Source organism: Lichenostomus cassidix, chromosome 1Aa, assembly GCF_008360975.1.
Source record: "Lichenostomus cassidix isolate B80296 chromosome 1Aa, HeHo_3.0, whole genome shotgun sequence".
NCBI classification, from domain to species: domain Eukaryota; kingdom Metazoa; phylum Chordata; class Aves; order Passeriformes; family Meliphagidae; genus Lichenostomus; species Lichenostomus cassidix.
This window is the reverse complement of record NC_139480.1, coordinates 53899920-53927314: the sequence shown is the minus strand read 5'-3', so window position 1 is coordinate 53927314 and position 27395 is coordinate 53899920. Positions and strand designations below refer to the sequence as shown.

The 27395-nt window shown below is 40.7% G+C and overlaps 3 protein-coding genes across 9 annotated transcripts in view; 2 read left to right on the top strand and 1 right to left on the bottom strand.

Annotated features, from left to right (window-relative positions):
- The window catches only part of DNAI7 (dynein axonemal intermediate chain 7), a 352760-nt gene that overhangs the window by 306462 nt on the left and 18903 nt on the right, over positions 1 to 27395 (top strand). The gene's annotated exons all lie outside the window — the stretch shown is intronic.
- KRAS (KRas proto-oncogene, GTPase) lies at positions 136 to 23921 on the top strand. Of its 4 annotated transcripts, XM_085049070.1 has the most exons (7): positions 136 to 284; positions 1132 to 1370; positions 6881 to 7059; positions 8772 to 8931; positions 15005 to 15120; position 15649; positions 20394 to 23921. In XM_085049070.1, the coding sequence occupies exons 2-7, from the start codon at positions 1260 to 1262 to the stop codon at positions 20508 to 20510; spliced, it is 684 nt and encodes a 227-aa protein (XP_084905196.1). In that variant the 5' UTR covers positions 136 to 284; positions 1132 to 1259; the 3' UTR covers positions 20511 to 23921. The 4 variants fall into 4 exon arrangements, with proteins under 4 accessions (XP_084905196.1, XP_084905195.1, XP_084905192.1 ...); XM_085049069.1 differs by lacking the exon at position 15649 and having other exon boundaries at positions 15005 to 15090; XM_085049066.1 differs by lacking the exon at position 15649 and having other exon boundaries at positions 15005 to 15128; positions 20394 to 20536.
- On the bottom strand, positions 2954 to 27379 carry ETFRF1 (electron transfer flavoprotein regulatory factor 1). 4 transcript variants are annotated; one of them, XM_085049072.1, is made up of 4 exons: positions 27339 to 27379; positions 26505 to 26598; positions 26170 to 26410; positions 2954 to 3162 (listed from the first exon to the last, which is right to left on the bottom strand). In XM_085049072.1, exons 2-3 carry the CDS (start codon positions 26547 to 26549, stop codon positions 26195 to 26197), a joined length of 261 nt encoding a protein of 86 aa, XP_084905198.1. In that variant the 5' UTR covers positions 26550 to 26598; positions 27339 to 27379; the 3' UTR covers positions 2954 to 3162; positions 26170 to 26194. The 4 variants fall into 4 exon arrangements, with proteins under 4 accessions (XP_084905198.1, XP_084905199.1, XP_084905200.1 ...); XM_085049073.1 differs by lacking the exons at positions 2954 to 3162; positions 27339 to 27379 and adding an exon at positions 21870 to 25992 and having other exon boundaries at positions 26505 to 26604; XM_085049074.1 differs by lacking the exons at positions 2954 to 3162; positions 27339 to 27379 and adding an exon at positions 21870 to 25973 and having other exon boundaries at positions 26505 to 26604.

Genomic DNA, 27395 nt, shown 5'->3' with positions numbered 1-27395 from the left:
GGTCTCGAACCCGCGGTCCCGCTCTCGGCAGAGGGAGGGAGGTGCCGGCGCTGCCTCAAGGGGCGGTGGAGCGCAGAGCGCATCGATCGCCATCCGTGCATCGGCGCTCGGCTCCCTGGGCAGCGCCCGCCCAGCCCTGCCCGTCCCCCGCCATTTCGCACCGGGACGGGAAGGGAAGGGAAGGGAAGGGAAGGGACGCGGAGCGGGAAGGGGAAGAAGAGCTAAGGAAGGGACGCGGCGCGGGCACGGCGGGCGCCGGGAGCTCCCGCGGCACTGCCAGCCAGGTACCGCCTATCCCCACCCCGCCGAGCCGGGGCGACCCTTTTCCCTCCCTCCCTCCCTTCCTCCCTCCCTTCCTCCCTCCCTTCCTTCCCCGCTTTCCCTTCGAGGTGGGAAGCGCAGCCGGGCTCCCCCTTCCTCCCCCGGCCCCGTTCCCCCTTTCCCTCCCTTCCCCGTTCCCCGCTGCCCCGCCGGCATCCCCCCGCGCCGCATTCCCGGTGCTTCCCGGCGGGAGGGACAGGTGGCCAACGCCCTGCGGGACCCGGCGCTCGCCACAGGCATCCCCCAGCCCTGCCTTGCCCTCACGGGTGTATCCCCCAGCCCTTCTGCGGAGCCCTCGGGCACGGAAAGTTGGGCTGCGGCGGGCGCGGCGCTGGCGGGGCACGGGGAGCCGGGCGGGGCGGGCGATGCCGCGGGGGTCCCGCCGGCACGGCTCTGCCGGCAGCCCAAAATTGATCCAACCCGCCCCAGACTGTGCGGGGAAGAGCCGGGGCAAGCCGTGCTCGCCCTGCCGCCTGCCCGGGCCCGGGAGGAGCGTTCCGGCTCCCAGCTCCGTGCCCAGGGCGCTCCGGGAAAGCCGGGCGGGCACCGGCAGGGAGCGGCGGGCAGCTAAATCCCTGCACGGATTAATTCCCTCATGAAACGCTCTGCTGGCCTTTCCCGGAATTTGGGGCGTTCTTTAATTTATTTAGTGGATTTTTAAATTTTTTTTTTTTTTTTACTTATTTCATGTTCTTTTAATCTCTGTGTGACCGCTGCCTCTAGGCCGAGTGCCCGCACTCCATTCCCTGTGTGTGTGATATTTGAGGAACAGCATTCCCTCATCCCTTTTTGTCTTGTCTTGTCTTGCAGGGAGGGAGCTGCTTCCCGGTGATAGCAGAGGATCCTGACGCTGAATGAGAAGGCACCGGCAGCATCCTCGATAGTGGGAGCCCAGCTCTGCTTAATGTTGGTTTCTTTGTCATCAGGTCTGCTAAAAAATGACAGAGTATAAACTTGTGGTGGTTGGAGCTGGTGGTGTAGGCAAGAGCGCCTTGACAATACAGCTAATCCAGAACCACTTTGTGGATGAATATGACCCCACAATAGAGGTAAACGCTTTCATCTCGGACTTTTGTGCGGGGAGATTGTCGGGTAATAATGTTGCTTGTTTGCTTTTGGACATTGCCACAAGGACAAGGCTTTATGGTAAAAAGAGCTTAGGGATAATGGTCTGTATTGGACCAGCGTTGGAGGAGAAATTGCTGTGCTTCTTGATCTGGCTATGGAACAGCAGCTGCAGTAAAAAATCACTGATTTTCATCAATTAAAAACGTGATGTTAGTTGCCATGTATCCTTGGGCAGTTTGGATGCGTGTGCTTAGGATCTCTATGACAAAGTATTTGCAAACTCACTTGAAAATGCTTGGTGAAACTCTTCATGGCTTTGTACAGCCTCTTAAATGTGACATTTTTTCTTTGATAAGAAGGAAAACTAGTGGTTGTGAAATACAGGTGCCAGTCTTTCTCAGCTCCTATCACTGGGATCTGTTTCACACAGTGAGAAATGTGTCCTGTAATGTTAAAGTGAATGAAACAAAAATTTGAGCCTGTTTTATTTTATTTTTTTCTGTTTAAACACACCAGTGAATGTTTCCCTATCTAGAGAAAATGTTGTAAGATAGCTTCTATAGTGGATTCTTTGAAATACATGGCTCAGGACATCGAAGTTTGAAATTGTGTTTAAGCTTTAAAAGTTGAGCTGTTTTTAATGAGCAGGCAAGCCTCTACCTTTTAAATATAAGAAAAATACTGATGTTGTCTAAAATCTCCTGTGGATCATTGCATTTAATAACCCCAGACTCTATAAAAGGAGAAATGACACCATAACTTACCCTAGGTTTTTATGTTCCCAGCACTGAAGCTCTGCATCTCATGACTTCATTTATATGTTTATCCAGCAAGGCACTTCCAGGCTCACTTGAAGGAATCACAAGGGTTTAAATCTGGGAGAAATGGAGACTTGGGAAGTCTGTAGGTAGTGATTTTCTGGGAGACAGAAGCGAGAGGAGCTGCTGCCCTGAGGTGGCAGAATATAGTGAGGGCCTGAGCCCAGAGATGTGTTAATTTGAGGTTGTTTCATGTGCCTGGGTGTCTTGTTTTCTCTCTCTGGCATGGCCAAATAACATCTTGCTTGCAGATTTTGTGACTAGAGCTGTGCAGAAAGGTGTGTTTGACTTACCAGCAGAGCAGATCTTTCAATTACTACTATATGAGCTCTTAACAACAACCCCAAACACTCCTTAACACTGGAAATCACACAAAACATACTGAGAGGAACAAGCCAATAATCCAGATGGGATTTTACTTTTTCCTGCAGAAGGAGCTTCAGAGGCTGTTGGTCTTTGATGCTTGCTCATAATTATCTGGGTTTCTCTTAGGATGGAGGTGTGTTTGGGCACTGCAGAAGGTGCTGTGCAGGTTTCATCTTTTGAATTGTCATTGTGTAAACAATTTAGGAGCACAGAAAGTTAAATGCCAGTATTCCTGGATCGCTTGAGGGATTTTGCTCTGTAACCAGCTGAGTGTTTTGAAGAATAGCAAATACATTTTTAATAAAAATAGTAAAATAGTAAAATGGATTTAGTAGAAGAATAAAATGGAAATGCAGTTCCTTATACAATGCACCTAAAAATCTCAGGGCTGTGTCTTTTATTCATAGAATCATAGGATGGCCTGGGTTGGAAGGGACCTTAAAGATCACCTTGTTCCAGCCCCCAGCCATGGGCACTGACACCTTCCACCAGACCTGGTTGCTCAGAGCCACATCCAGCCTGGCCTTGAACTTTTCCAGGGATCCAGGGGCAGCTGCTCAGTGGTGTGGTCCAGAATCCATGTGTTCTTCTGAAAGAGAGACACCAAATTAATTGGCTGTTGAGCAACCTAGTAGCTTTTACCAGCATTCACAGCTCGTCACATGTAGCAGTACATGTAGCAGTGATTTCTGCTACTCTTACAAGTTCTTCCCTACTATTTCCTGTTCTTATCTTGTAACTTCTGAAACCTTGAGGATGGAAACTGTATCTTCCTACTCGAGGGAACTCACCTTGTATGTGACGGCATGTGGGTAAGCAAGAGTTTAGTCACGGCAAGGGCAGGCTGTGATTTGGAACGGCAAACAAAAAAAAAAAAATTGGGTTTAAATGCTCCAGTTCATGCAGCTGAGCAGAATCCCACTTGGTTGAGAAGGGTTGTGTGGTGGTGTTTACTGGGGAGGTGCAGTTGTGGTGCTGATCAATAAACAGTAGCTGTGGCGTGGGTTTCAGGCAGGATGAGGAAATAAGGCTAAAATTGCCTTGATTGGTAAATAATTAGGATGGTTCAGTAGTGTCACTACTGTTGTGCTGTTTCTTTCATTTGCATGCAGCAAAATACTCCTTTTCCCTGCAGATGATCAAGCTAAATATTTTGGGGTACACAGAGAAGACAGTTTAGTATTTGTTGTCCGTGGTAGATTCTGTAACTACACAGCTACTGAATAATTCTAAGTACTTCCTGTGATGAACTGAATGAAACTCCACATTTCTAAAATTCTTCTGTTGGGAAGACATGATATGGTTGAGCAAAGGAAAAACACACTGATTACTTGATCACAGGTGCCTTTACAGTGTTAATTTTGCTGCTGGTTTGGGTGGATTAAATCTAGTGATTCAACAGATAACTTGGTTGGAAAATGTCAAGTTTCAGGGCTTGCTTGAGCATTTTATTACTGAGCCTAGCAGATGGCAGGGCAGGGGGAGGAATGAAAATGAGTGTTTGGGTGAAAATGAGTGGCTGCAGTTGTTCAGATCTCGATGCTTTATGTGTGTTTCACAGTCTAATACTTTATTTGAAGTAGATGTCCGAGCACGGATTTATAGCCGAGTAATTGTAAGTTTTATTTTAAATTATCCGTGCAGTAACCATTGTAAATCCGGCCTGAGCAGTTGGGGCAGTGCCCTCTACCGGCCGAGGCTGGGTAAATCTGAGTCGTGATCACTTGGATTTCTTGCATTTTTAGCTCTTTTACACTTTTAGGACATTTTAGCCCTAAATATGTGTCGTCTTACAGACGTCCCAGAGAAAGAGCAGCTTTCCTAACTGCTTGTCAGAGGTTTTGAAATTGGATTAGCCAAATCCCTCGGCTGATTTAGGAATACTGATATTTAAATCTGTGTTCTTAAATGACCTGTGCCCTTGTGAAACAAGCACCAATATTTAGTAATAGCTTAGTCTCAATAGCTGTGATATTTTAACTTTAAATCTCTGGTATAATGGATTTTTGTAGAGTAATGGTTACTTGCCTAGATGGGATTTATTAAGCACAGGGTTTTTTTAGCTCAGTTCCATATGTCGTGTAGAGCTGAGATTTCATATCACATTTTCCTATCAGTGCTTGTGAGCAGATGGAATTATTACTCCTTTAACATAATTCTTGCTGGTTTTTATGCCTTGAGAAAGACCAATAAAAGCAAGTTAAGCGATCAATGGAATTTAAAAAAATTACATAGATGTGCTGAGTCTGTATACTGGGGGAAAACTGGAATTTCACATTTGAAGCTGGGCAGGAATAAGAAATTAATCTTCTAGTTTGCATTATTTCTAGTTGGCATTTTGCTGTTACTTAATAGTGACAAATACAATTTCAAGTTTTGCAAGGGGGAGGGGAAAAAGGCAAAAAAGCAAAATGTTTGTTATTTCTCTTGTCTGGAAATCACAAGCTTCAATTTTCTCTCCCACATCTCTCTTCTCCTTCTGCCTCACATAATCTTGCTAGGTAGTGACAAAGTTTTCTCCCCAGAAGTGGCAAAACAACTTAGTATCTCAAAATAGTAATTTTTGTATCTGTGCTGTGCTTTATGCTGGTGCATCTTTGCTGCTACTGCTAACATGGTAGGCAGTTCTTGAAAGAACTGATTTTCTTTTCTCTTAAAAATTATTTTCTTTGATGAAAATTACTTCAAGCTATTGTTTAGAGCTCAGTTGAGGAGAATTTCTTTCCCTTTGAAGTGCTAAGATGGAAAGGAATAGTACAGGCTTTTCAAGAACTGCTTTTCATATTTTTGAACAAGCAGTCAAATTGTAAGAAGAGAAAATGAAAGCTTTGTAAATAAGTCTGGTATAATGATAGAAGTTCTGCTAGCACTGTGATAAAAGTATCCGAGAACATGGGACATCTGCTCTCCTGTAGAGGTGTTGGAATGATGGTTTTTTGGGGGGCAGTTGAAATTTTTTTTTTCCCTTTAAGTAGCAAGATAGAATATTAACTTTATTTTAAAACACGTTGCACTTTGTGTGTCTCTTAGCTATATCAATGTTTATACATGGCTTACATGTTTCTAAAGCAAGTTACTTACTTCTTACTTGAGCACTGAATTTGCACTTCTGTGAGATAAATTGTTCCAAAATCACGTTGGAGGCAAACTTTTATCTTTATTGTAACTACTCAATAGTATTTTACCTGATACTGTTAAATATCGTCCAGGCTCACGACAAATAGGTGATTACAGAGTTAGTTTAGTTTAAGATACTGATTCTATACAATCATCTCCTGTTTGTTTTTTAGCATGAGCAACAGGAAAGAGGAGAGCCTTTTGTAAAAATACAGATTGATGGAAAGTGCCCAGGAATAGATGTACTGTGCCCTAAAAAGGGTCCAAAGGAAGGAAGGCTGTTCTGAATTCACCTTGAAGCTGGCTAGAATTGCAATTCTAATTCTTTAATTCCCCTCCCAGTAGCTTAGGTTCACTCCTGTTCAGTGTCAGATAGAAGAGCAGAATGTTGTGTTAATCTCTGGCTAAGGAAGCTGAAAGGTGATAGCAGGGGCTTGTGCTGATACCTGTTATTTGTTACAAGCACTGCTTACTGGGAATAATTCATAGTGCTGTTTGATGGCACATTTTCCAAGCTCATTGCCATGGCTTTATTTCAAACCTAGAGGTGTTTATAGATGTGATTTGGCATGTAATGCTCACCTTCTTCACTCTGTGTACTCACAGAGGCCTAGCACCAGAAAAGAGATGTAATAAAATCTAGCTGGTGGGACTTGGTACAGATTTTAGTCACTGGAATCAGTGACCTGAAAGCTTTGATTTGATAGCATTGAAATTATTTGTTCTGACATCTCTGTGAACCAACCCAGCAGGGTTTTGATATGGCTCTGTTGATCTGTCCTGGCTAAAAAGCTCGAATTTCAAAGATATCAACTCAGCTCTGATAACTTAATGACAGATATCATTATACACACCTGCTTAGGCATACAAAACAGATTTCCTGTCCCAAACACTGAAGGCTTTTTATTCTTCACTTCTTTTTCAGTGGCATAGATTTTTGGAATTGTCTTACTTGTGTATTCTTTCTGGTTTATTATTTTGTGCATTGTGTGAATGCATAGAATGAGAGACAAATTTTAGTTAAAAAATTATATCTATAGGTAAAGTAAGTTAGCCTAAACACAGTCAAAACAGCTCAAACTTTTGAGTCATTCTTATTGCTAGTAAATAATTCCAGTATTTCTAGATTTTCTGATGTTCAAAACCTTACTTGTTTGTGGTTAACCAAAGTGTATTTTTTCTTTTTCTAGGATTCCTACAGGAAGCAAGTAGTAATTGATGGAGAAACCTGTCTCTTGGATATTCTTGATACAGCAGGTCAAGAAGAGTACAGTGCAATGAGGGACCAATATATGAGAACAGGGGAAGGCTTCCTGTGTGTGTTTGCCATAAACAATACAAAGTCTTTTGAAGATATTCACCATTATAGGTGTGTACATGGAGAGATAATTAAACAGTTCTTGTATTAGGTGGGCAGGGCGCTTGTTCTTCCTCTGGATGATATAATGATCTCTCATGAAATAGGGAAAATTTGAAAATTAACAATATTGCAACTTATTTGTGCATTTGTTATCTGGAATTTTGGGTCATCTGCCTCGTTCATAAATGAGGTGTAAACTAATGTGACTCAGTATTCCATGTCAAGACTTATCCAAAGGTAAGTTCTGCCCACTCCATAGATAAAATTGTTTGCCAAGATGGAAAAACTGAAGCAGTTGAAGTTGTACAGACAGTAATGTCAATTGCTAGTTTTGTTTGGGGCTGGAGGGGGAAATACCTGGGGAATGTGAGAAGAATAACCTGTGTGAGCCCTGATTCCTAAGAAGGACAGACACACAAAATCAGAGCTCCAAAATGACCCTAAAACCCAACCTGTTGTTAGTTTCTTCATATTATCTTTTTAAAAATAATTAGTTAAGAATTCCAACTCATGCTTTCTTTGTCAGCTACTGAACTAATACAGAAGCAGACTGGTGATTATCATAGCAGATCATTTCTAACTTAGTACCTTACTGTTATCCTGAATTCTCCCTGGGAATTGCCAATGCAATTTCCACCAAAGATCACTGAGTTTAGCAGCATCAGCCTAAGGTTAGTCTCAAACACAGATGAATCTATCCACAGTTAGGCATTTATCATAATTTTTATTAATAATACAATCACAAATGGGTTTCCTCTGGTTTTAGAGGAAGAAGGGAAAAAGACAAGAAAGATGTTGGTGTGAGGGGAAGAAGGAGCATAGAGGTTTTTATGTGGAATTTTTGTTTTGAAAGAGAGTTGCAGATTTGCATAAAACCTTCCCAGTTGATTTCAAAGCTTGTTGGGAGTTGAGTGCTGGAATTTCTTCTGTGCATTGACAGAGCTGTGGATGACCTTGCAGACTTGAAGCTGAATGTTCATAAAGAGCTATAAACAGTGTCTGTATTAATTAAGGAACATCCTGCTAGCTTGCTAGGCAAAAGTAATGAAATTAGGGATTTTTATTCAAGATTCTTCACAAGTGTATCTAAAATCTTTCAAGAGGCTTTCTGACTAGTGCTTGAAAGGACTCTCCTACCAAATTTCTGTCTGTAGAGAGCCACATCAGTGGTCTTCAAAATTTTAAACCCCCTGCCTAATGCAGAATTTTTAATGCTGTCTTTAATTAGAGAGTAAAATAAAATCACAACCTCCCCCCAAAACCAAACCAAAGTCAAGACAGCAGACATAGAGCTTTTGGCAGTGTTTTGGCAAATGCATTGAGGATTATGAGTGTTGAATATCAGAGGTAAGTAGTAAGATTCATACCAGAGTTTGTTAAGCTTGTTTTGGTATTAGCTGCTAAAAAAAAAAAAAAGGAAAAAAATTTAAAAACCTAGTGTAATGATATTTATAATATTCCCATCTATAGTAGTTTGCAAAATGTCAGGCTTTTTGGTTGGTTGGTTGGTTGGTTTGGTTTCGTTTAGGAAGATGCTAAACTTGATGGTGACAGAATTGGTCAATTAATTTTTTTAGTCCTTCTGATAGTGCATGTGTAGTAAATTAACATAAAGAATGACTGGACTCTGTTAATTTCATGATTTAATTGTTTCTAAATCTACCATATGAACTATTAATACTTGTTAAATACAATCTTTTTTTTTTCCACTTTGTTTTTAGGGAACAAATAAAGAGAGTTAAAGACTCAGAAGATGTCCCAATGGTGCTAGTAGGAAACAAATGTGATTTGCCTTCCAGAACAGTAGACACAAAACAAGCTCAGGATTTAGCAAGAAGTTATGGAATTCCTTTCATTGAAACATCAGCAAAGACAAGACAGGTAAAGCTCAAAACTGCCCAGATGCAAAGGCAGAGCTCTCATCTGAATTAACAGAATGTTAATTATTTCAGGCATTGACTATTACTTGGTCATATCAAGAGATACTTTTCTCCAGATTGGAAATCCTTGGGATGTCTCTTCTCTCTGTCAACTTGCTGATAATTGGTGATTTTTATTGATGAGTGATTGATTGGCTTCAACTGGGCAGACTTGGAGTGAGACCTGGCCTGCTGTTGCTCTCATCTGTCAAGTGGTTGCAGCATTCTTACCCTTGTGAGAGGTTATAATAGAATAAAAGCACTTCTTCTTACAGGTGAAATGCTTTTTTTTTCCCCTCAGCAAGGGGATTGAACAGATAAACAGCTAGTTAGTTTATTCAGTTTGAAGTGTTTTCATTAATAACAAAGGATCTTTTCTTTGAGGTGTTGATTCTATAATCAGGGGGGACATGCTTGATACACTTTTCTATAGCTAAGCAATTGACTAGAAGGCTTTTTCTGAAATTACTCAATTTTTTGTTTGTTTAAAATGATACTTTCCTAAGACTTTAGTGCTCAGTGTTGGTTTACTGTACCCTGCTGGTCCTTCCAGTGCCTCTCTTGGGGTTTGTGAGGACACAGGTGACAGAGTGACACACCTGTGCATTCAGGAGAAGAGAAACTCTACAGACAGAGGTGGGACTGGTTCAGTCCTTCTGGAAGAAAGCAATCTTTTGAAGAATGCTGGTTGGTGGTTTCTCTTTTAAGAGCAAAGATTTTACTGTCAGTACAGGTTAGATCAGGCCCGAGTAGCTCACACTCTGCTAATCAGAAATATTACATCCAGGTTGTGAATCAGGAATCAAGGAGGTCAATAAGGGCAGAATGATGCAGTTTGAGAACTGCTCAGTGGAGCTGCTGAAGTGCTCCAGCTACATCACTTGGCACAATTTCCTCATAGTTTGTAAGGTATTTTTCATCTGAGAAATGAACATTTTATTAGTGCAGATTTGCTGCACCCACCCAGGTTTTTGACAAGTTGAAAGCTGGGCTAATTAGTAAAACTTCACAAAGCAATGCTAACTTCTGGCAACAAAGAAAGTCTCTGTTAGGTAGGATTAAAAAAGCCAAAGCAGAGTTACAAAACTTGAATGACTGAGAATAAATAAGGCCACACAAGTGTCCTGAAGAAGGGGGCATATAAGTGGTCTGAATAATGACAGTAGCCTTGTTTGGAAGGTGCTGTGTTAGTGGCTGTCATGGAGATAAGAGGGTAAAAAAATCAACCCTGAAATTACATTTGAGGTTTGAAATAACAGAAGTTCTGTACTAACATCTAGATTTTTTTGTTCAGTCTGTCTTATAGAGCATCAGACCTTTTTGGAGGTATTACTCCTTTTGCATAGCCATTTCTATTAAAAGGGCTATTTTAAAATAGAGATGCCCAATAGACTCTGCTGAACATGTTGGATTCTAAAAGTTGGCACCACTAGGGATGGCTGCTGATTCTTTCCTAGTGCTGTTCAGATCATGTTGTGCTATGAAATTCCTCCACAGGATGCTGTGGGGACAAAATATTTTTGAGAAGAAAAAGGGCATTGGAGAAAGACCTGGAATTTAATTGTAGCAAGATGATCTAAATATTTGTGTATGTGATTGTATGTACATGTATGTGCATAGAATGATTTTTCAGTCACACTGTCATGTGTAAAAAGTGTATATATATATATATACCCATAATTATATATATATACACACACCTTTTTCAAAAGTAATTTGGAATTAGGGGATTCAAACCATTTTGTGAGCTGCATATGGCCCATGGGCTGTAGTTTTATTTAAAACAGTCTTTGTCTAAAAGTTAATATATAAATAAAACTCTGGTCCTCTCTGACCTCATGGAGAACTTCCAGGTATAAACAGATGTACCTGGTCGTCTTCTGGAGGCTGTAGAAAAGTCTGCCATGAATATTTAGAAGTAGGAACCTTTTTCTATTCCTGTCCTCACCTTCCACCCCCTGCAAACATCCTCACTAATGCCCTCTTGAAAGGCAACATTTTCTTGCCTCTGCCCTTCCCTGTGCCCTGGTTCTGCTGGAGCTCAGAGGGAATCAGGAATGTTTCTGCAGAAAGAAACAAGGAAGGTGAAAATGGCAAGGAGTTGTCAGAGTAGACTTTTCTGATTGCCAAGACACATTTTTTAAATGATGGCATTGGATGCTCATGCAGGATGATGTCTCAGTTCAACTAAGTTCTGAAGATTTTCAGAAATTCATAGGCAAAGTCAGAAAAGAATATTGAAATCAATTGCAGAAATGAGTTGTTCTAAAAGTTAGTGTTTGGGTTCTGACAATAAAGATGCCAACTTTAACTCACTGCAAGAAGATTGTGTTTTAAGCCAATCCCCTCTGTGAGTTTTCATACAAATCATTGAGTTCATCAGTGAAACCTTGGCTTAGTGACCTTACAACTTGGGTATAAGGCTGTAGATGATGAATATTTTTAATTAGACCACTGACTGAAAATAATATGATGTAATTAATGAAAAATCCTGTTTCTAAATGTAAACAAGTGGCAGTACTGGTGGTTTTGCAAGGCTTGAGCATTTACTCATCCTTTCACAATCCTTGTGCAGAAGGGGATGAATGTCTTAGATTTATTTTGATAGCTGATCTTGCTTTTCTCTGTTTGACATAAGCTTTATATTCAAATTGTCCCCTGGCTACATGAGCATGTAGCTCCCAATATTATCAATAGTATCAATGACAGATGAGGGACAAATTTGATTCATCCCCACCAAGGCTGCACCCCCCATTCTTTATTGGGCTTTTCTGCCTGTGAGATACACAGGGAAAAGCTGTAAGGCCAAACCACCCCAATGTGGTTTGACTGTAGGGCTTGGTTTCCCTTGGAACATTTCAGCTTTCCTGCTGGTATTGGATTCACAGGAAAAGCAGATAAATGGGCATTATTGCAAGCACAGTAAAGGGTTTCCCAAATGGTTAGGCCTCATTATTGAGAATATATGCTTAAACACACTTTTGAAGTGTGGAATGAAGAAGTTGACTTAAATCCCAAGGATGCTGTTTAAAAAGCATTTCAGTTATTTCAGCTGTCTGATGTGCAGTGGGCTGTGCCCCAGCCTTGTGATGAAAGTAAGTTGAGAACCTGTGCCTGGTCTGATGAAGGAACTGGGGCAGTATTTACAGAAATTCATTCCTACATCTCTGTTAAAATTCATGACTAACTGATAACTTAGTGTGCTTGAACCATTTTTAGGGGTTTGTCATACATGTTTAATGCGATTGTATCACTCCAAGCATTTTTTTTTAATCCAGTTCATGTGTACAGGTTTCATTTTAAATCTTTGTTTTCAGTGAGTTTTAACTTGGTCAGACTTTACACTGGGAGGCTGAGAGGTTTTTTTTCATGTCACTTGTCTGCTGTAAGGTAGAACTTCTGTGGAAAAGCTTAGTCTTCTCCAAGGAAAGAAAGTTTTGGTCTAACAGTTGCTCTTAGGAGATGAGCTGTGATAAAGTGTACAAAGATGGGCACAGAACAATTCTGGGCTGTCAAGGCCAACTTTCTTGGTTTCCTTTAAGTGCAACAGAAGTGGAACATGTGAAAATTCCTGTTTGGAATACTTTGCTCTGTGTTTAAAGCAGCCTTTCTTTGCACACAGTCGTATTTTAAACGGAGTGTTTGGCTGTCATTCAGGAGTCAAAAGCACCTCAAAAATATTGCCTCAAGGTCCTGAGTTCCTTGGGCTGTTTAGATTTTGAAGTTTTTAAGAACTGCCAAAGGGTATTTTTGCTTCCAGCTCTGACAGCTCAAAGAACTGGTTAATCTGATTTTATAGATATGGTCATTGCTCATTGAAGGAAAAAATACTAAAGAATCCTAAATTGGTACTAAAATGACTTAAGTTGGTAGAATTGGTATCTGGCTCTTTAAAATGTCACCTTGTACTAATGATGTAAGCAAATATGTGTCTGAACAGATTTATTCTTTCAGAATAATCTCTTTCAGCAGGGTTCATAAGACTATTCTTGGTGGTGGCAGTAATAGCAATTTCTTTTCTCACTCTGTGTCTCTCCATCTCTCTGCATTGCTAAAGCAAATTACAGCTCCTGCTGGTGATGGGAAAGTTGGCCATAAATGTTGACTCAAATTGTTACCTAATTTTTCATGTGAAAGCTCCATAATCAAATTAAGTCTTTCTACTGCAAAACAGTAGATTTGCAAAAATGTTGATTCTTGTACAGCCTGTGCTTTGGCACATAGCAGGTAATCAATGTTTGCTGTTTCCACTTCAGAAAGAAACTTCCATTCCTTCCAGAAAAACATGAAAGTATGAGCTTTACTTGGGTTTTGCTTGTTTTTAGTGTCTTTCTTTACATTTTGCAAGCAAGACTTGTCCATACTTCCCTACATCCCAACAGGCCACATTATGTATATACAGGGAAAAGCAATCAAAGAAATAAGTAATTAATTTAATCTTCAAATTGAAGAGGCTGTAGCTCAGAAGAACCCTCAGATAAGCAGCAGTGTGTCAAAAATAAGTGTTCAATGTGATAACCTATGGCACAGGTCATGGAAAATGACCCAATAACTCTTGGCTAGTTTTTATTTAGTGCAGAACATGAAGACAAATTGGAGAGAGAATTTATGGAAAATCTGCCAAATAAAAGCCCAGACTGTTCATTGGTAGTAATAAAGTTTTGGGGCCTAAGTGGTTGTGCTGCTTACCATGATCATCAGTCTGTTCTGGTTTTATTTTCAAAAGATGAGTTTGTATTAAATTAGCATCCTTGTTGATCTGATTGAGGAGAAAAAGACTGAGATTGATAGTAAGGCAGAGATTTGCTCTCCCTTTAAAAAGCTGCAGCGAAACATTTTCCATCTTGTTCTGATAAGAACATCCTCACAGATTGATCTAAATTCTTAAATTTATGCACAGATACACTTAATTTTGAAATATTATAATTCAGAACTGGTGCTATATCTCTTTATATTGTATTTGGTTAAAGATATCTTAAGTCTTCATACACTTTTTTTTTTTTTAAATGCTTGTGGAATCATATCCAAGTGGCTTCAATGCAGAGCTGCAGAAAAGTAAGGTGTGAGACCAGAGAAACAAAACATGTAGGTCTTTGTCATCCCTGGAACACCTGAGGAGCATTTCTGCAGCAGATTAAAATCTGAGCAGCAGAACTTCACAGGCTGTTTGCATTTAGTTGTCATTCTGGGACAGCAACTGGTTGTTGCCTGAGTCTGGCCCAGAGAGAGCAGATCAGGTGTGTCTTGTTGATGTAACCAAGCTCTTAAAGATTATAATAATGAACATTTGCTGCCATGGCTCAACTATCACTTTTCCTAAATTTAATAGCACGGTGCTTGCTTTGTAAAGTAAGTGGCTTTGAAAACAACACTGCTCCAAATTTAGTATTCTGAGAAAATTTTATTTCTTTATAACCACTTCAGAAATTACCTGGAGGGATTTCTTCTGTACTTTGTTAGCTTGATCCACAGAATTTTGCAAAGTTCTCCTTGTTCTATGAGAACAGAACATAAAGGAGCTTGCTTTTTTTTTTTTTTTTCCACAAACAGTAACAGGTTCTCCCTTTGGCTCAAAACTGCAAGTGGGTGGTTAGCTGTGTGTGTTTGTAAGTACCCCCAAGTTCACAATCTAATAAGGTTTTATGCCTCTTAAATACATCCATGCTCACAAAAATGTGAGAATAGATTTAGTAACACAAGCAGTATTATTTTCAGCAATGGAAGAAAATAAGTCTTACACTTTTTGGCCCAGTGTTACCATGGCACAGCAAAAAAGCAGAGCTTGAAGTGTAGATATTCACAGCAATTGGTAATCAATAAATGTCTCTCCTTAGCTTGAATTAAGAAGTATTTATCCAGCAGCAAATGAGCAAGCCCAGCATTTTAAATACACAGATAAAGCTCCATAAACTTCTCTCAAGTAAAGCTCATAATTCCAGTGGTTTTGTTGTTTTTTTTTTCCCCTTCCACGGGTGTCCCAGTTTGTCTCAGTCATTAACAAAGCAGTTTTTAAGGAGTTGTGTTTTACAATGCAGAGAGTGGAGGATGCTTTTTATACATTGGTGCGAGAGATTCGACAGTACAGAGTGAAAAAAATCAGCAAAGAAGAAAAGACTCCAGGGTGTGTGAAAATTAAAAAATGCCTTGTAATGTAACAGGGTAAGTTTATAATGTAACAGGGTAAGTGTTGCAAATCACTTGCCAAATAAAACTGATTGATGGTGTCTTGCCAATCAGACTTCTTGTGGCTAATCAATGACATAATTTCAGATATAAAACCAATCACGTTTCAGTGTCCTGAATATGGATTTGCTTTGTTTCATGGGGGTTTCATAAATGGATTAACAAGAAGTCTTTACTACTGCATATTGAATTCTCCAGCTGTGAAATGGTGGCACAGTTCTGAGTGGGAAGAAGTTAGGAAGGTTTATTAGGAATATGTTGCAGACGCTGTTGAAGTGAATATTGATTGAATCTTCAGGCTGATGAACTGAGGGGAGAAGACTGTAACATTTATAGTCCCCCTCAGATGCAGAAATAGGATGTTCCTAATCCAGCAAAACACTATTTCGTTGGTGTACAGGATTTTTTAATTTTCAGGCACTTATGCCAAGCCATTGTTTCTTTGTTTTTCCCCAGCTTAGAAAATATACCTTTCCCATTTCCAAAAGGACATTAGGGTTTTTTTGTGAGCTATAATGCCATGAGTGATCCAGATTTGGACAAAATAAGGTTTCACCTTTTTTTGAGAGGCTTTACAAGAGATGGGGGCTAAGCAACAATGAAGTAATACTGGAAGAGAGAGGAGACTAATGCAAAAACAACAAAAAATTGCCAAAAACTCACAGTATCTAAATTCTCACAGAATCCTGTTTTTATTCATATACTCCACTGTAAGAAAAAAGGGAGAAAGTGAGGGCAGAAGAAGCTGTGATATGCAAGAAGTGCTTGTCTAAATCACTTCCAGTGCTTTTTGAACAAACCATTGGAGCAGCTCCTTGCAGGTACTTCTAGCCCATTAATTCTTTTCCTCTTACTGCACCAGTGCAGAGAGTGGGTTGTGACTCCTTATATATTTGTCCAACAGGAGGATGACCTGGTATTTCCCTCTGTATAAAAGACAAATTGTTGCCTTTCCAAGGTGTGCTTTTGTACATCAGAGTATGTTGGCAGAGAAATAGTAGAATGTGACTTGTATCTTCCAGGGACTGTCACAACTGTGGGAATATTCCCTTCAGTGAGGGAGTTTTGTTCCTCTTTCAGGAGGAGAAATTTAGATTCCTATCAGTTTTCACTAGATCTGCTCCAGCTTGTTACAGTCTCAGCTTTTAAGTGGTGAATGACTGTTCTGAGGTAATTACTTAGATACTTTGTTTTTCTAAAGAAAGTGGTGGAGTCACCGTTCCTGGAGGTGCTCAAGAAGCAACTTCATGTGGCACTTAATGCCATGGTTTAGTTGACAAGGTGGTTATCAAAGGTCAGACTGGATGCTCTTGGTGGTCTTTTCCAACCTTAATTAGGAGTCAGTCACTTTGTGATACTCTTTGCAGGAAACTAGAAACTTCAGTCCCCAAGTTCTCCTGTCTTGTATCCAAATATCAATAAAATTGATGCCATCAAAACACCTCATTTTATCCTTCCCTAGCTATCAAAAAACAACTAAGAGAAGCAGGCCAAGATGACTTTTTATGAGAGCAATAGGAATTAAATTGCTTAAGCCCTATGGCCTTCTGGAAACTAACTTTGCAGTTACTTGGTGTGTTACTGATGTAACCATACCACAAAGTAGAATTTACTTTTCTTTTATACTGCTACTTGAAAGATCCTGAGTTCTGTCTGCTTTCCCTTTCTCTTGGGAGAATGAGAATAGGATGGTGGGAATTGTAAGGTTTTCAATTGAAGGATTTTTGCAGATTGTGAGGTTCTTATTTATGGCTCAGTGAACACAGACTTTCTTCCTACTTTCTTTCTGGTGATGTCCAAGAGAAGTAAATGCGGGGGGAGGGTGGTTGCAACTCCATGTGAAATCCTCAAAAGAGCTCTTTCTTGAAAGCATCAAATTTTATACATCAAAAGTACACTGTAACAAAGTTTCTCGAGGGCGCCTAGTCATCTAGATAATGTAATTCAGGTTGAGCTGGGTTAATAGTGAAAAATTTGTACTAGAAAAGTTCTGAATTTGAATTAAAAATGCCTAAATTCTTGATTAAAACTGTAATTTAATGATTTCTCTCCATAGTACTAAAGAGGTGCACAAATAATTTCTATTCCTCATGACTGATGCATGTGTGTATGCATACATGTATTATATATAAAAAAATATTAAAAAAAGAACTACAATTTAGAACTTGTTTAAGGGATATTTTTGGGGCTGGGATTTTAAGGAATTCCTAGGCAGGAGCAGGCTGTTCCTGTGGGATCAGTTCTGCTGTTTCTGTCCCTCTGCCCTTTGGAAGAACAAGGGCTAGGAGCAAGGCCTGTCAGTGAGGCACTGGGGTTTAGGTCTGAGCCTGCACAGGGAATTGTGAGTTTCTAATCTGAGCCTGGATTTCAAGCTCTCATTCAGTACTTCTTAAGTTGCCCAAAAGCTTGCACACAAGAAATGCATTGTTAGAGGGAGGAAGGTCAGCTGCCTGCAGTCCCTTCCTACTGAAAGAGCAGACTGGAAAGGTTGGCAGCCTTTGATCTCACAGCACTGATGCCTTCAGGAGCCTTCTGGAGACAGAGAAGACACTACTTACATTGAAAATTTAATGGGCAGGCTGAAAAGTGAAAGACCTCTCTTTACCTAGTGTTCTCCACTGCTAACTAACAGATGTTCTAAGCATGGTTTGGTATGTCATGTTATATAAATGATCTGAATTGAGGATGAATTGTGGCAGGACCAAACATAATCAATCATTAGTGAGGCTTGGTCTACAAAGGTGTAAATGCAAGGGTGAAAGCCAAGTCAATTCCGTAACCTGGTCTAGTGAAAAGCATCCCTGCCTACAGCAGGGGGTTGGAATGAGATGATCTTCAAGATCTCTTTCAACCCAAACTGTTCTATGATTCTATTTTGCAACACGTGCTGTACTTAAAACATCGTCATCTTACTACGTAGAGTAAAAATTTCAGCCTTGATTGGGAAGTCATGTGTTTAAAGGTTCATGGTAGTATCTGGGTATGACTTTGTACAAGTAATTTTCTCTGCATTGATGTTAAAACAAGTCTAATGAGGGAGGGTTGTTCGTATGAAGACTGAAATTGCAATTTGGAAGTGTGTCTCATTTGAAGACACCAACCAAAAGCCAATTCTGAAAGCTTGTTCTGTAAGGGAATGGGAACATTGTGCAGAGGTTTTTCCTGTCTGGTTCTTGTGGTTTGAGAAGGAAACTGTTGTTTTGTCTGTTGTGATTGAGTCTTTATGCTGTCCTCCTCCTTCTTCATACTGAGGCCTGCAGTGGAATCACTTTGAACTGTTGCTATTTCTGTATAGTTTCCCTACTTGAACATTGCTAAATATTCACTTTGTGCATTAATGCTGAAGCTGTAAGCAAAATACACTGGTTCTCTGTAAAGTAATACCAAGTGGTTTTAATTCTCAAAAAATGAATGAGTGATGTGACCCTTTGCAGAAATAAGGCTATTCTCCCACTAGGCATGCTGCATCCATTTTATATTGGTCAATAATGCCTCAAAATGTAGAACAAGTAGTTTGCAAGGGCTTGTAATATGCTAAAGTGTGCTATTAATATTGGGAGATACACTGCCAAGGACTTTGAACGTCAGTTATTCGTGAATGTTTTATGAACTTGAAGGTTTTCAATAAATGTAGCTTATGCTGGAGTGCTGCTGTTAACACCTCACTGTTGTTTGGACTTTTCATATTAAGTTTCATCACCACTTGGAGTTTGGCTGAAACAGTAATGAATTAGGTGATTTTTGGCTTTTTGTTTCCTTGGAGTTCACTTTCAGTTCTTTACTGAAGCAGGCATAGAGGAGTAAATGCAGAGTGCTATTTTTTTTTTGGCAGCTTGAAGGCAAACTTGTGTGGCTGACGAGTTGTAGGGCTGAATTCCTAGACACAGTTCTGCAGTGATGCATTTGGCTGCTGTGATACAGTAAAGTTTCTCATCTATCTAAAAGATAGCAGTAAGGCAGCAAAGAATCAGGAAAATTTGTATCTGAAAGATTTTATGACTGCCTGCACTTGAATTATTAAATGTACAGGCAGACTGACAACATGGTACTTTAGTGGGGTTTAAAGCAACCTGAAAGCTAGGCCATAAATATTTGGCATAAGTAGGTTGTTACAAAGTACATTGTACAAGGTTGTACTTGATAGTGGTCCATATCAGGCTTGTGGATATGCTGGTCTCTTTTGAGCAGAGTTAGTTTTTGTCAGCTGTAATTACCCCTGCAAATAATGAAAAACTACTCAGTGTGAACAAACATTGCCTTTTGTGTCTGTAGCTTAAGTCTTGGAGCCATGGAGATTTTAAGTGACTGTGCAGCACCAGAGATAATGTGCTTCAAGTCCTTAACTGTAAATGTTGAATAGAATGATTTATCAAATAACTTCTCATTGGGACATGGCATTGATTTGATTGATTTGCATGTGTAAAGATTTATAAAACTGTGGTGTGATTACTTTATCAGTGTGCCTGAGAAATGATCTGAATATGTGGATTAACCATAACTATGTCTTTGGTATTGAATTATTGGTACAAATACTTGAATTTACTTTCCAGAGCTACATATAGTTTATCAAAGCATAAATAAAGGTAGTTAATTGCTCACAACTACCCTGTGAAGGTGCTGAGGCCCTGGCACAGGGTGCCCAGAGAAGCTGTGGCTGCCCCTGGATCCCTGGCAGTGTCCAAGGGCAGGCTGGATGTGGCTCTGAGCAGCCTGGGGCAGTGGAAGGTCTCCCTGTCCATGGCCATGGCAGGGGGTGGAATGAGATGGGCTTTAAGGCCCCTTCTGACCCAGGCCACTCTATAAGCCTATGATAATACACACTTACAACCTAATTGTGAGGTACCATTATATAAACACACACTCTATATGATACTTTTGTAGCTTGAGGTGTGGCAACGTGTGCTCCTGGAGATGGAGAAGAGAGCAGGACACACTTCATTACTTTGCTTCCCACATCAGTAATGGAATTTCAGCCATGGGGCACCTGTGAGTAACCTGTAGGATGCACTAAGGCCACTTTGGGAACAGCAGAGCAACAGGGCAGCAGTTCCCTCAGGTGGCTGTGCCAGTGCTGCTCAGAATTCCAGAGAGGGACAGGATGAGCCCTGCAGCCAGGATTCATTGCTCAAAGGAGGGCAGGCAGCAAAAGGTGCAGATGGGAGCCACCTGAGCTGGCCAGCTCAGAGGGACACAGGCTGTGCCTCCACCTGCTCCTGATGGGCCATGTTTGTCTCTTTGCAGGGTGTTGATGATGCCTTCTACACATTAGTTCGAGAAATCAGAAAACACAAAGAGAAGATGAGCAAAGACGGTAAAAAGAAGAAAAAGAAGACAAAGACAAAGTGTATAATTATGTAAATACAATTTATCCTTATTCTTAAGAAGTACTGAAGTAATTTTGTACATTACACTAAATTATTAGCATTTGTTTTAGCATTACTTTACTTTCTGCTTCATGATCCTGTTAGCTTTACCTGAATGCTTGTTTTAAATGACAGTGGAAACTTCATTCCTCTTAAAGTGCCAGTATTCTTTGACTGTTGGTTCTTGAACTAGCAATGCCTGTGAAAATAAATTAAAAAAAAAAAACAACAAAAAACCAAAACAAACAAAAAAAATCCACCCAAAAAAACTGAGAACTGTCTTAGGACTCTTTGGTGCATGCACAGTTGCTAACTTCCTACTTTTCTTACTGATTGTGAACTTCTGTTCTGTGTGCAAAGCAAACAAATGATGCTCTACACATTCTAACATCCCCTCTAAATTTTTGGGTTTATAAATTTGGTTGGGAAAAAGGACTAGTTAGCAAAAGCAACTTTCAGCCTTTCCTTTATTTTAGACTGATTGCAATAGAGAGAGACCAGAAGCCTTTATAGTCTTCCTGTAGATTTTGCTTCTAGGCATCTAGTCTTGTAGCATTTCAGATCAACTTTAATGAATGTAAAGAGAAAACTTTCAAAAAAAAAAAATCCACTGCAATTTGTCACGGTTGCTCCTTAAATACTCTATTTTTTCTATAAAAAATTAAAAAAAAAAGAAAAAATTTTTAAAAAGACAATGCACACCTGGCAATGGAAAAAGTAAAAGTTCTAATTGGGTTAATTTGCTATTGTTAATGCATTGCTTGAAGAGCTTCACTGACTTGTTGTGTCTGAAGAGCAAGGTGAAATCCCTCTGTGTCAAAGCTTTGAGTAGCTTGCTCAGGAGGGTCAGGATTTCACCCTGAGTGTCCCTAGGAAATACTAGAATGCCTTAACAGAGAAGTTGATTCAAATTCTGTAGTTAATTCATACATGGATTCAGAATTTACCATAAGAATTAAATCAGGATCGATCCTAAATTACATAATGGAGTAAAACCATTCTTTTTCTTTTTTTCCCCCGAGTGGCATTAAATATTTCCAGATGCCCATTTTGTGCAAAATAGGGGAGAAATTTTAAATTCTAGTAATATCAAATGAGTGAATGAACGAGTTGAATTTAGCTGCTTCATGCAAATAATTTGGACATCCACTATGCCATGGAAATGGTGTGGAATTTGCACAATCTGTCAACATAGAACATGGTTTCCAGAGTCAGTGTTGTTTGTGTGATGTCTGTGAAGTACTGATTAAATGGTTGGTGAGTGGCATTCCAGTGTCTAGACTGTCATGAAGCTACACCAAGAGTTTAATGTTGTCTTCTTCTGTGATTAAGTTCTCTTGTGATTTTTTTGTTGTTTCCTCCCCCCTGCTTTTTTTTTTTGTTTTTTTTCCCTGATTGGAATTAATGCAGGATTTTTGCAGGAGCTTTCATTTTTTTGGTACTGCAGTAGCCTAGTTATCCACTGAAGTACAAGCCAGTAGTTCCAGAGTTTCCAGTTCCTGGTGTCTCCCGGTAAATATGGAGTTGTCTGTTTCAGTAGAGTTTTGGTGCCTGAAGGTGCACTTCTTCACAGGAGCTAACAGCTGCAGAGTGACACTGCAAGATGTGACTCTGGTGAGCCCAAATAATCAAACACGAGACATTGAAGTAGGATCGTTCAGGGCACTGGAAAATTTGGAACAGGGAGTAGCAGCATTGCCCTAAGTTATTCCTAAACAATTCCAGGGAAATTTTACACAGGTATGTAAAAATTGCACTGTGTAACTTGGACCATTTCTGTGCAAAGTATTATTTTTGCTTCCACAAAAAATCCCAGAGTGACTGTTATAGGTGGAGATCTGCAAAGCTGGCAGGGAACACAGAGTGTCTGAATTGCTCCATTTTCTTTAATTTCATTGTGTCTGGGAGAAATCAGACCTTTCCCTGCCTGTGCCCCTCATTCCCACCCTTCACCAAAATCCAGACCTCTCCTCTCCTTTCAGCTTCAATGTGAAATGTAGGTTATGAAATATTCTGAAAAACAGTAACAGGAGAACCTATCTTTATGCTGTAAGGACCAATAAAGAGTAAGAACAGATTCTTAATGTCACAAAATATTTCAGAGCTTCCAAGGTTTAAACATGTTGGAGACAGTTATTTGCACATTTTATACACTTGATTATACATGAAGAACGTAGCAAAAGTGGGTTGTAAGCCTTGAGCAAATGGAAGTAATCTTAAGGTTACTTAATTTTGGTAACTGAGTCACACTGCATGTCAAATTAGGGCTGGTCTAAAATTCTGATGTTCATTTAACTAAAAGCTGTTAGGAGAATTTGTAGCTGAAGTGTCTTATTCATCAGAAGTGGATTTATATAGCTCTACTATAAAGCTATATAAAAACCAGTGTTGGGGTTTTTCAGCAAACATGAGCTGTAGCTGCCAGTCTAATTAAATTAGTACAAAATCCTTATTTACTTCCAAAAACCCCAACCAAACCCCACCCTTGCCACTGTAGTGCAGTTTTGTCTTCCTGTCTGTTGAGGTTTGGTGAAGCATGCTGGGTTGCAGCTTGCACAAGTTGCTCCATCATCATTGTCCTGTCCTGCCCTGTCTGAGATGCTCCCACAGAACATCCCTGAGTGCTGTGTGTCCTGAGAGCAGCTCCTGAGTGAGCCTGAGTCACTGCCCATGTCAAACTGCCATGTGTCAGGGAGTAACACCTTCTTACAGTAGCTTTATGTAACTCTGCTCAATGCCTGCATCATTGGTTTGCTCCAAAAGCAATTATTCTGACCGGTTTCACTGCCCTGACATTTTTTTGCTATTTTTGCTGTGTGGGCTTTGTTACAGTAACAGGATAATGGGTAAATACTGACACACACAATCTTCTGCTCCTGTCTAGACTATGAAGCAATACAATTATTACCTTCAAAGACCATCAAACTGTAAAACAAATCATTGTGTCTCAAGTTTACATAAAGCTACATAGATGGTAAATCTTTCCTAACATTTCTTTATTCCACTGTCTTGTGTTTTCATGTTGAAAATACTTCTGCTTTTTCCTCTTGAGTGCCAACTTCTTACTAGAATGAATTCTTAATGTAATATGTTTACCTGGAATGTATTTTAACTATTTTTGTATAGTGTAAACTGAAACATGCACATTTTGTACATTGTGCTTTATTTGATGTGGAACATATGCAGTGTGATCCAGTTTTTCCATAATTTGGTTGTGTGACCTAGGAATGTTGGTCATGCCAGACATTAAGTTAAAAAAAGGAAAAAAAAAAAAAGACCACTGTTTGTTTTAAAATTTTTAATGTTTTTAGGAGTATGTGCTGTGAGGTGATCTGGAATTTGTCATTTTTTTGTCAAACTGTACTGCTCCTATTTATTGTAATGTAATAAAAAATAGTTATTGTGAGTGTCTGTCCCACTTTCCTTTTCCTCTGCAAGAATTTCAAGTAACAGAGCATCCCAGGAATTCCATGTGCTTGGCAGTCAGTCATTCTCCATTCTTCCTTGTACTTCTGCTGGTGACTTGTGCTGGTGCTGCCTTGTCCCAGAGCTGCTGTCCCTGTCTCTGAGAGAGGCAGCTGCTCAGAGCAGCTACAAGTGCAGAGGAGCTTAGCTGATGTGGAAGAAGTTTTTTGTGTCAGTCTGGTGACCAAAACTGGAGCACATGTGTTTCATCACAAGGTACTGTACTCTGCCATCATTTTTTAAATTCTGTCCTGGCAATCTGGGAGGGTTCTGCTGCATCTTCCCTCCTTCCTCAGGCCAGCTGGGATCTCAGAAATGCTCGTTAGGCTTCAGCCTTAATGAGCAGCACCTGGGCTGGGCTCCTGAGCTCATCTGCAACAGTTCCCAAGAATTGGTGCTGGCTGAGGAGCTCCTGCTTTGGAACCAACAGCCTCAGAAACTTATTTTGTCTGCCTGAAGAACAGCCCCAGTGCAACAGCATTTTTACTATCGAAATTTCAAAGGAAGTTACCAACCTGGATTGTGGTCAGGATGGAAAACTGCTGTGAGTAAACCCAGCTCTCCTGTGACCCTATAAATAGTGGTCCTGAGCGAGGCCCTCGGAGCTCCTGGACTGCAGTGGGCAGTGATCAGAAATCTCCCTCTGTGTGGAGCCTCTCAGCGCCAGAGGAGTCTCCAGTTCAACACATTTGGAGGACCAGCAGTGGCCACAGCCTGGGCTGATGTCTCCCTTCCTTGAGGCTCAACCTTTCAGCCATTGAGAAGATGCAAGGTATCCAAGGTAAGTGTTTCAGTGAATTCCAGGGGAATTTTATACCTTGTACACACTCCTTAAGGGCTGTGTGTGGGAGTGTGGATATGGTATAGAAAATGTACAATGGATAGTGCTCTCAGATTCTTGAGTGCTTTAGATTTGCAAGTGAGTCAGGCCTGAGTGAGTTACTGTTGTCCTTGTAGTGAATTCTATATGAAGCTTTAGTTAAATTGTTTAAATTAAACTACAGATTCAGTGCTGCTAAATCTTTGGGCCTAAACCACTGGTCAGATCTGGGGCTCAGTTTAGCAAGGAGGTCCACTCTGCACATTGTGACTTACTGGGAGCATCTCCTTTACTCCTTTTATCCTTGCTCTTTTCATACCCCCAGCCTCCACAGAGATGAGTTTTGGTTGTTTTTGGTTTTAGATTTTAGTTTGCTTTTTCTCTATGTGCTTTAACCATCTAGTGAACAGGAGGGTGAACCTTGTGACTGGACTTTGTCACACTTTCACTTTTATATTAAGCCTGGTTTTGCTGATGCCTTTGCTGGCAACTCTTTGAGTGACCTTAAAACTCTCATTAGTGACAGTGTGAAGACTTGCTACTGCCAACAGCTCTGCTGCAGTGATTCCTTACCTATATTTCAAATATTATTTCTCTCTCAAGTGTCATTTAGTTAGTGGAAACACCAACCAACCCTACAATGTACAGAGTACCAGCTCTGACAAAAGTGTGAGTTGAGCCAAGGCCTACAGCCAGCCTTGAGCAAACAGCCATGGCCAAACTTCTCTTCCAGGGGCAAAGAGCAAGTTTTCTATTCCTGCTGCAGCAGTTATACAGCAGCAGAAAGCAGCAGTAGCAGGAATTGTCTTCAGGGACTCAGTGCTTAAACCACTATTGTTCAAACTCACCCCTTTCCTGACCCCACCGTCATCTCCCTGACACTGCAAGGTGCTGGCTCTGCAAGCTGAGCACATGAGGTTAAAAGCTGTAAGAATTTACTATCACAGAATAGGTCAGGGCTGGAAGGAACCTTTGGAGACCATTTAATCCAACCCCCTGCCAAGGCAGGGTCACCTGGAGCAGGTGACACAGGAACAATTCCAGGTGGTTTTGGGATGTTTCCAGAGAGGGAGACTCCAGGCAGCTGTTCCAGGGCTCTCCCACCCTCAATGTAGAGAAGTTCTTCCTCATGTTGAGGTGGAACTTCCTGAGTTTTGCTTCAACCACTCCTTCCTGCAAGATCGTTTCACACCTGAAGTTTTAATTTGAGGAGGTCAAAAACACCAGAGGAAAACCTATTACCCATACAGTGCACCTCCCAAACCCTTCAAGGGACTCCTGAGGGGGGAAGCAAAGCCCTGAGTTGTGCTTTAGGACTGGAAGGATGTACATTTCCTTTGTTTCGCAATTCCAGCTCTTTTATTATTACCTTTACCGGGTGGGTGTGGTTACAGTCAGGGCTTGTCGTCGCTGTAGTAGCGCTGCTTCATGGCTCGGTATTTCCTCAGGAAGTACAAAGCCTCCAGCTCCTTCACAACAAATTCTCCCCGGGCAATCAGTTGCTTAATTTTTTCAGGGTCTGTCTCATCTTTGTTTTTTAGAAAAGCTGCTTTCAAACGGCTTCTGAAGTAGTCTGCTCCTTTGGGATACTCCCTTCCAAGGTACAGCAGCTTGGAGAGGAAAGAATAATGGGTTTTTAATAAACAATGAAAGGAGTTTTGTTTTCTGGGTAAGGAAAGTGCTGGTGGCATTTAAGACACTTACAGTTTTGTACAGTTTCACCACTTCACTTCTTAAAGAATTGGCCATTGTCACATTTCGGTGTCCTTGCGTGATTTTTTTGGTTTGGGTTTTTTACCTGAAGGATAATCAGTTTGACATTAGCCTTCCCTGGGAGTCAGCAAAGCCCAGCCTCAGCCTTCCTAAAACTCTGTATCCTACTGAGCCCCCTTTGCTCCAGCTCTGGTTCTACTCTATCTCTTCTGCTTTTGGCTTCTTACTTTGTAATCCATTTAGTTCTCATTGTCTTCTCTCCTCCCACCTCAAACAGAAAACAAGAAACTTCCAAAAACTTTCAACTACTTTGACTTTATGCTTACAATTCTCTACCTACTGGCCTGGCTGCTTTTCCATGGTCTGCTAAAGAGCTGTATCTTTATCTAGAGAGTGGTAAAGGTAAATAAAGAGAATACGTATCAATATTGCAATAGAATGTATAAATATTCTATTGTATAAGTAGAATATATATAAATATTGCTATATGAATATCGCTGTATGAATATAACCCCATAACACTTATGTATTAGATATTTATGCATTTCTATATCTTACATATATGTACTATAGCCATTTTATCACCATTAATTCCATGTCCCAAGGGACACCTTGCCCTGTCCCAGGCTGCTCCGAGCCCCATCCCGCCCGGCCTCGGGCACTGCCGGGGCGGTCACTTGGGCAGCCACCAGCAAACCACAAGCGGCTGGAATGCAGTGCCGCTCCCGCTGCGGGACCCGCGGGACCCCGACTGTCCCTGTGACTGTCCCTGTCCCTGTGACTGTCCCTGTCCCTGGATCCCGCAGCCCCGCGCCCGCCGCTCACCGCTCCGGCCTGACAGGCACGGCGCCGCTTTATGGCAGCGCCCGGGGCGGAGCCGGC

Excerpts from the sequence above, each read along its gene's own strand:
- KRAS (XM_085049070.1), top strand. The coding sequence starts at position 1,260 with ATGACAGAGTATAAACTTGTGGTGGTTGGAGCTGGTGGTGTAGGCAAG. Across the intron at positions 1,371-6,880 it reads AATATGACCCCACAATAGAG|GATTCCTACAGGAAGCAAGT; the intron begins GTAAACGCTTTC and ends TTCTTTTTCTAG. Across the intron at positions 7,060-8,771 it reads GAAGATATTCACCATTATAG|GGAACAAATAAAGAGAGTTA; the intron begins GTGTGTACATGG and ends CTTTGTTTTTAG.
- ETFRF1 (XM_085049072.1), bottom strand. The coding sequence starts at position 26,549 with ATGGCCAATTCTTTAAGAAGTGAAGTGGTGAAACTGTACAAAACT. Across the intron at positions 26,411-26,504 it reads TGGTGAAACTGTACAAAACT|CTGCTGTACCTTGGAAGGGA; the intron begins GTAAGTGTCTTA and ends TTCCTCTCCAAG.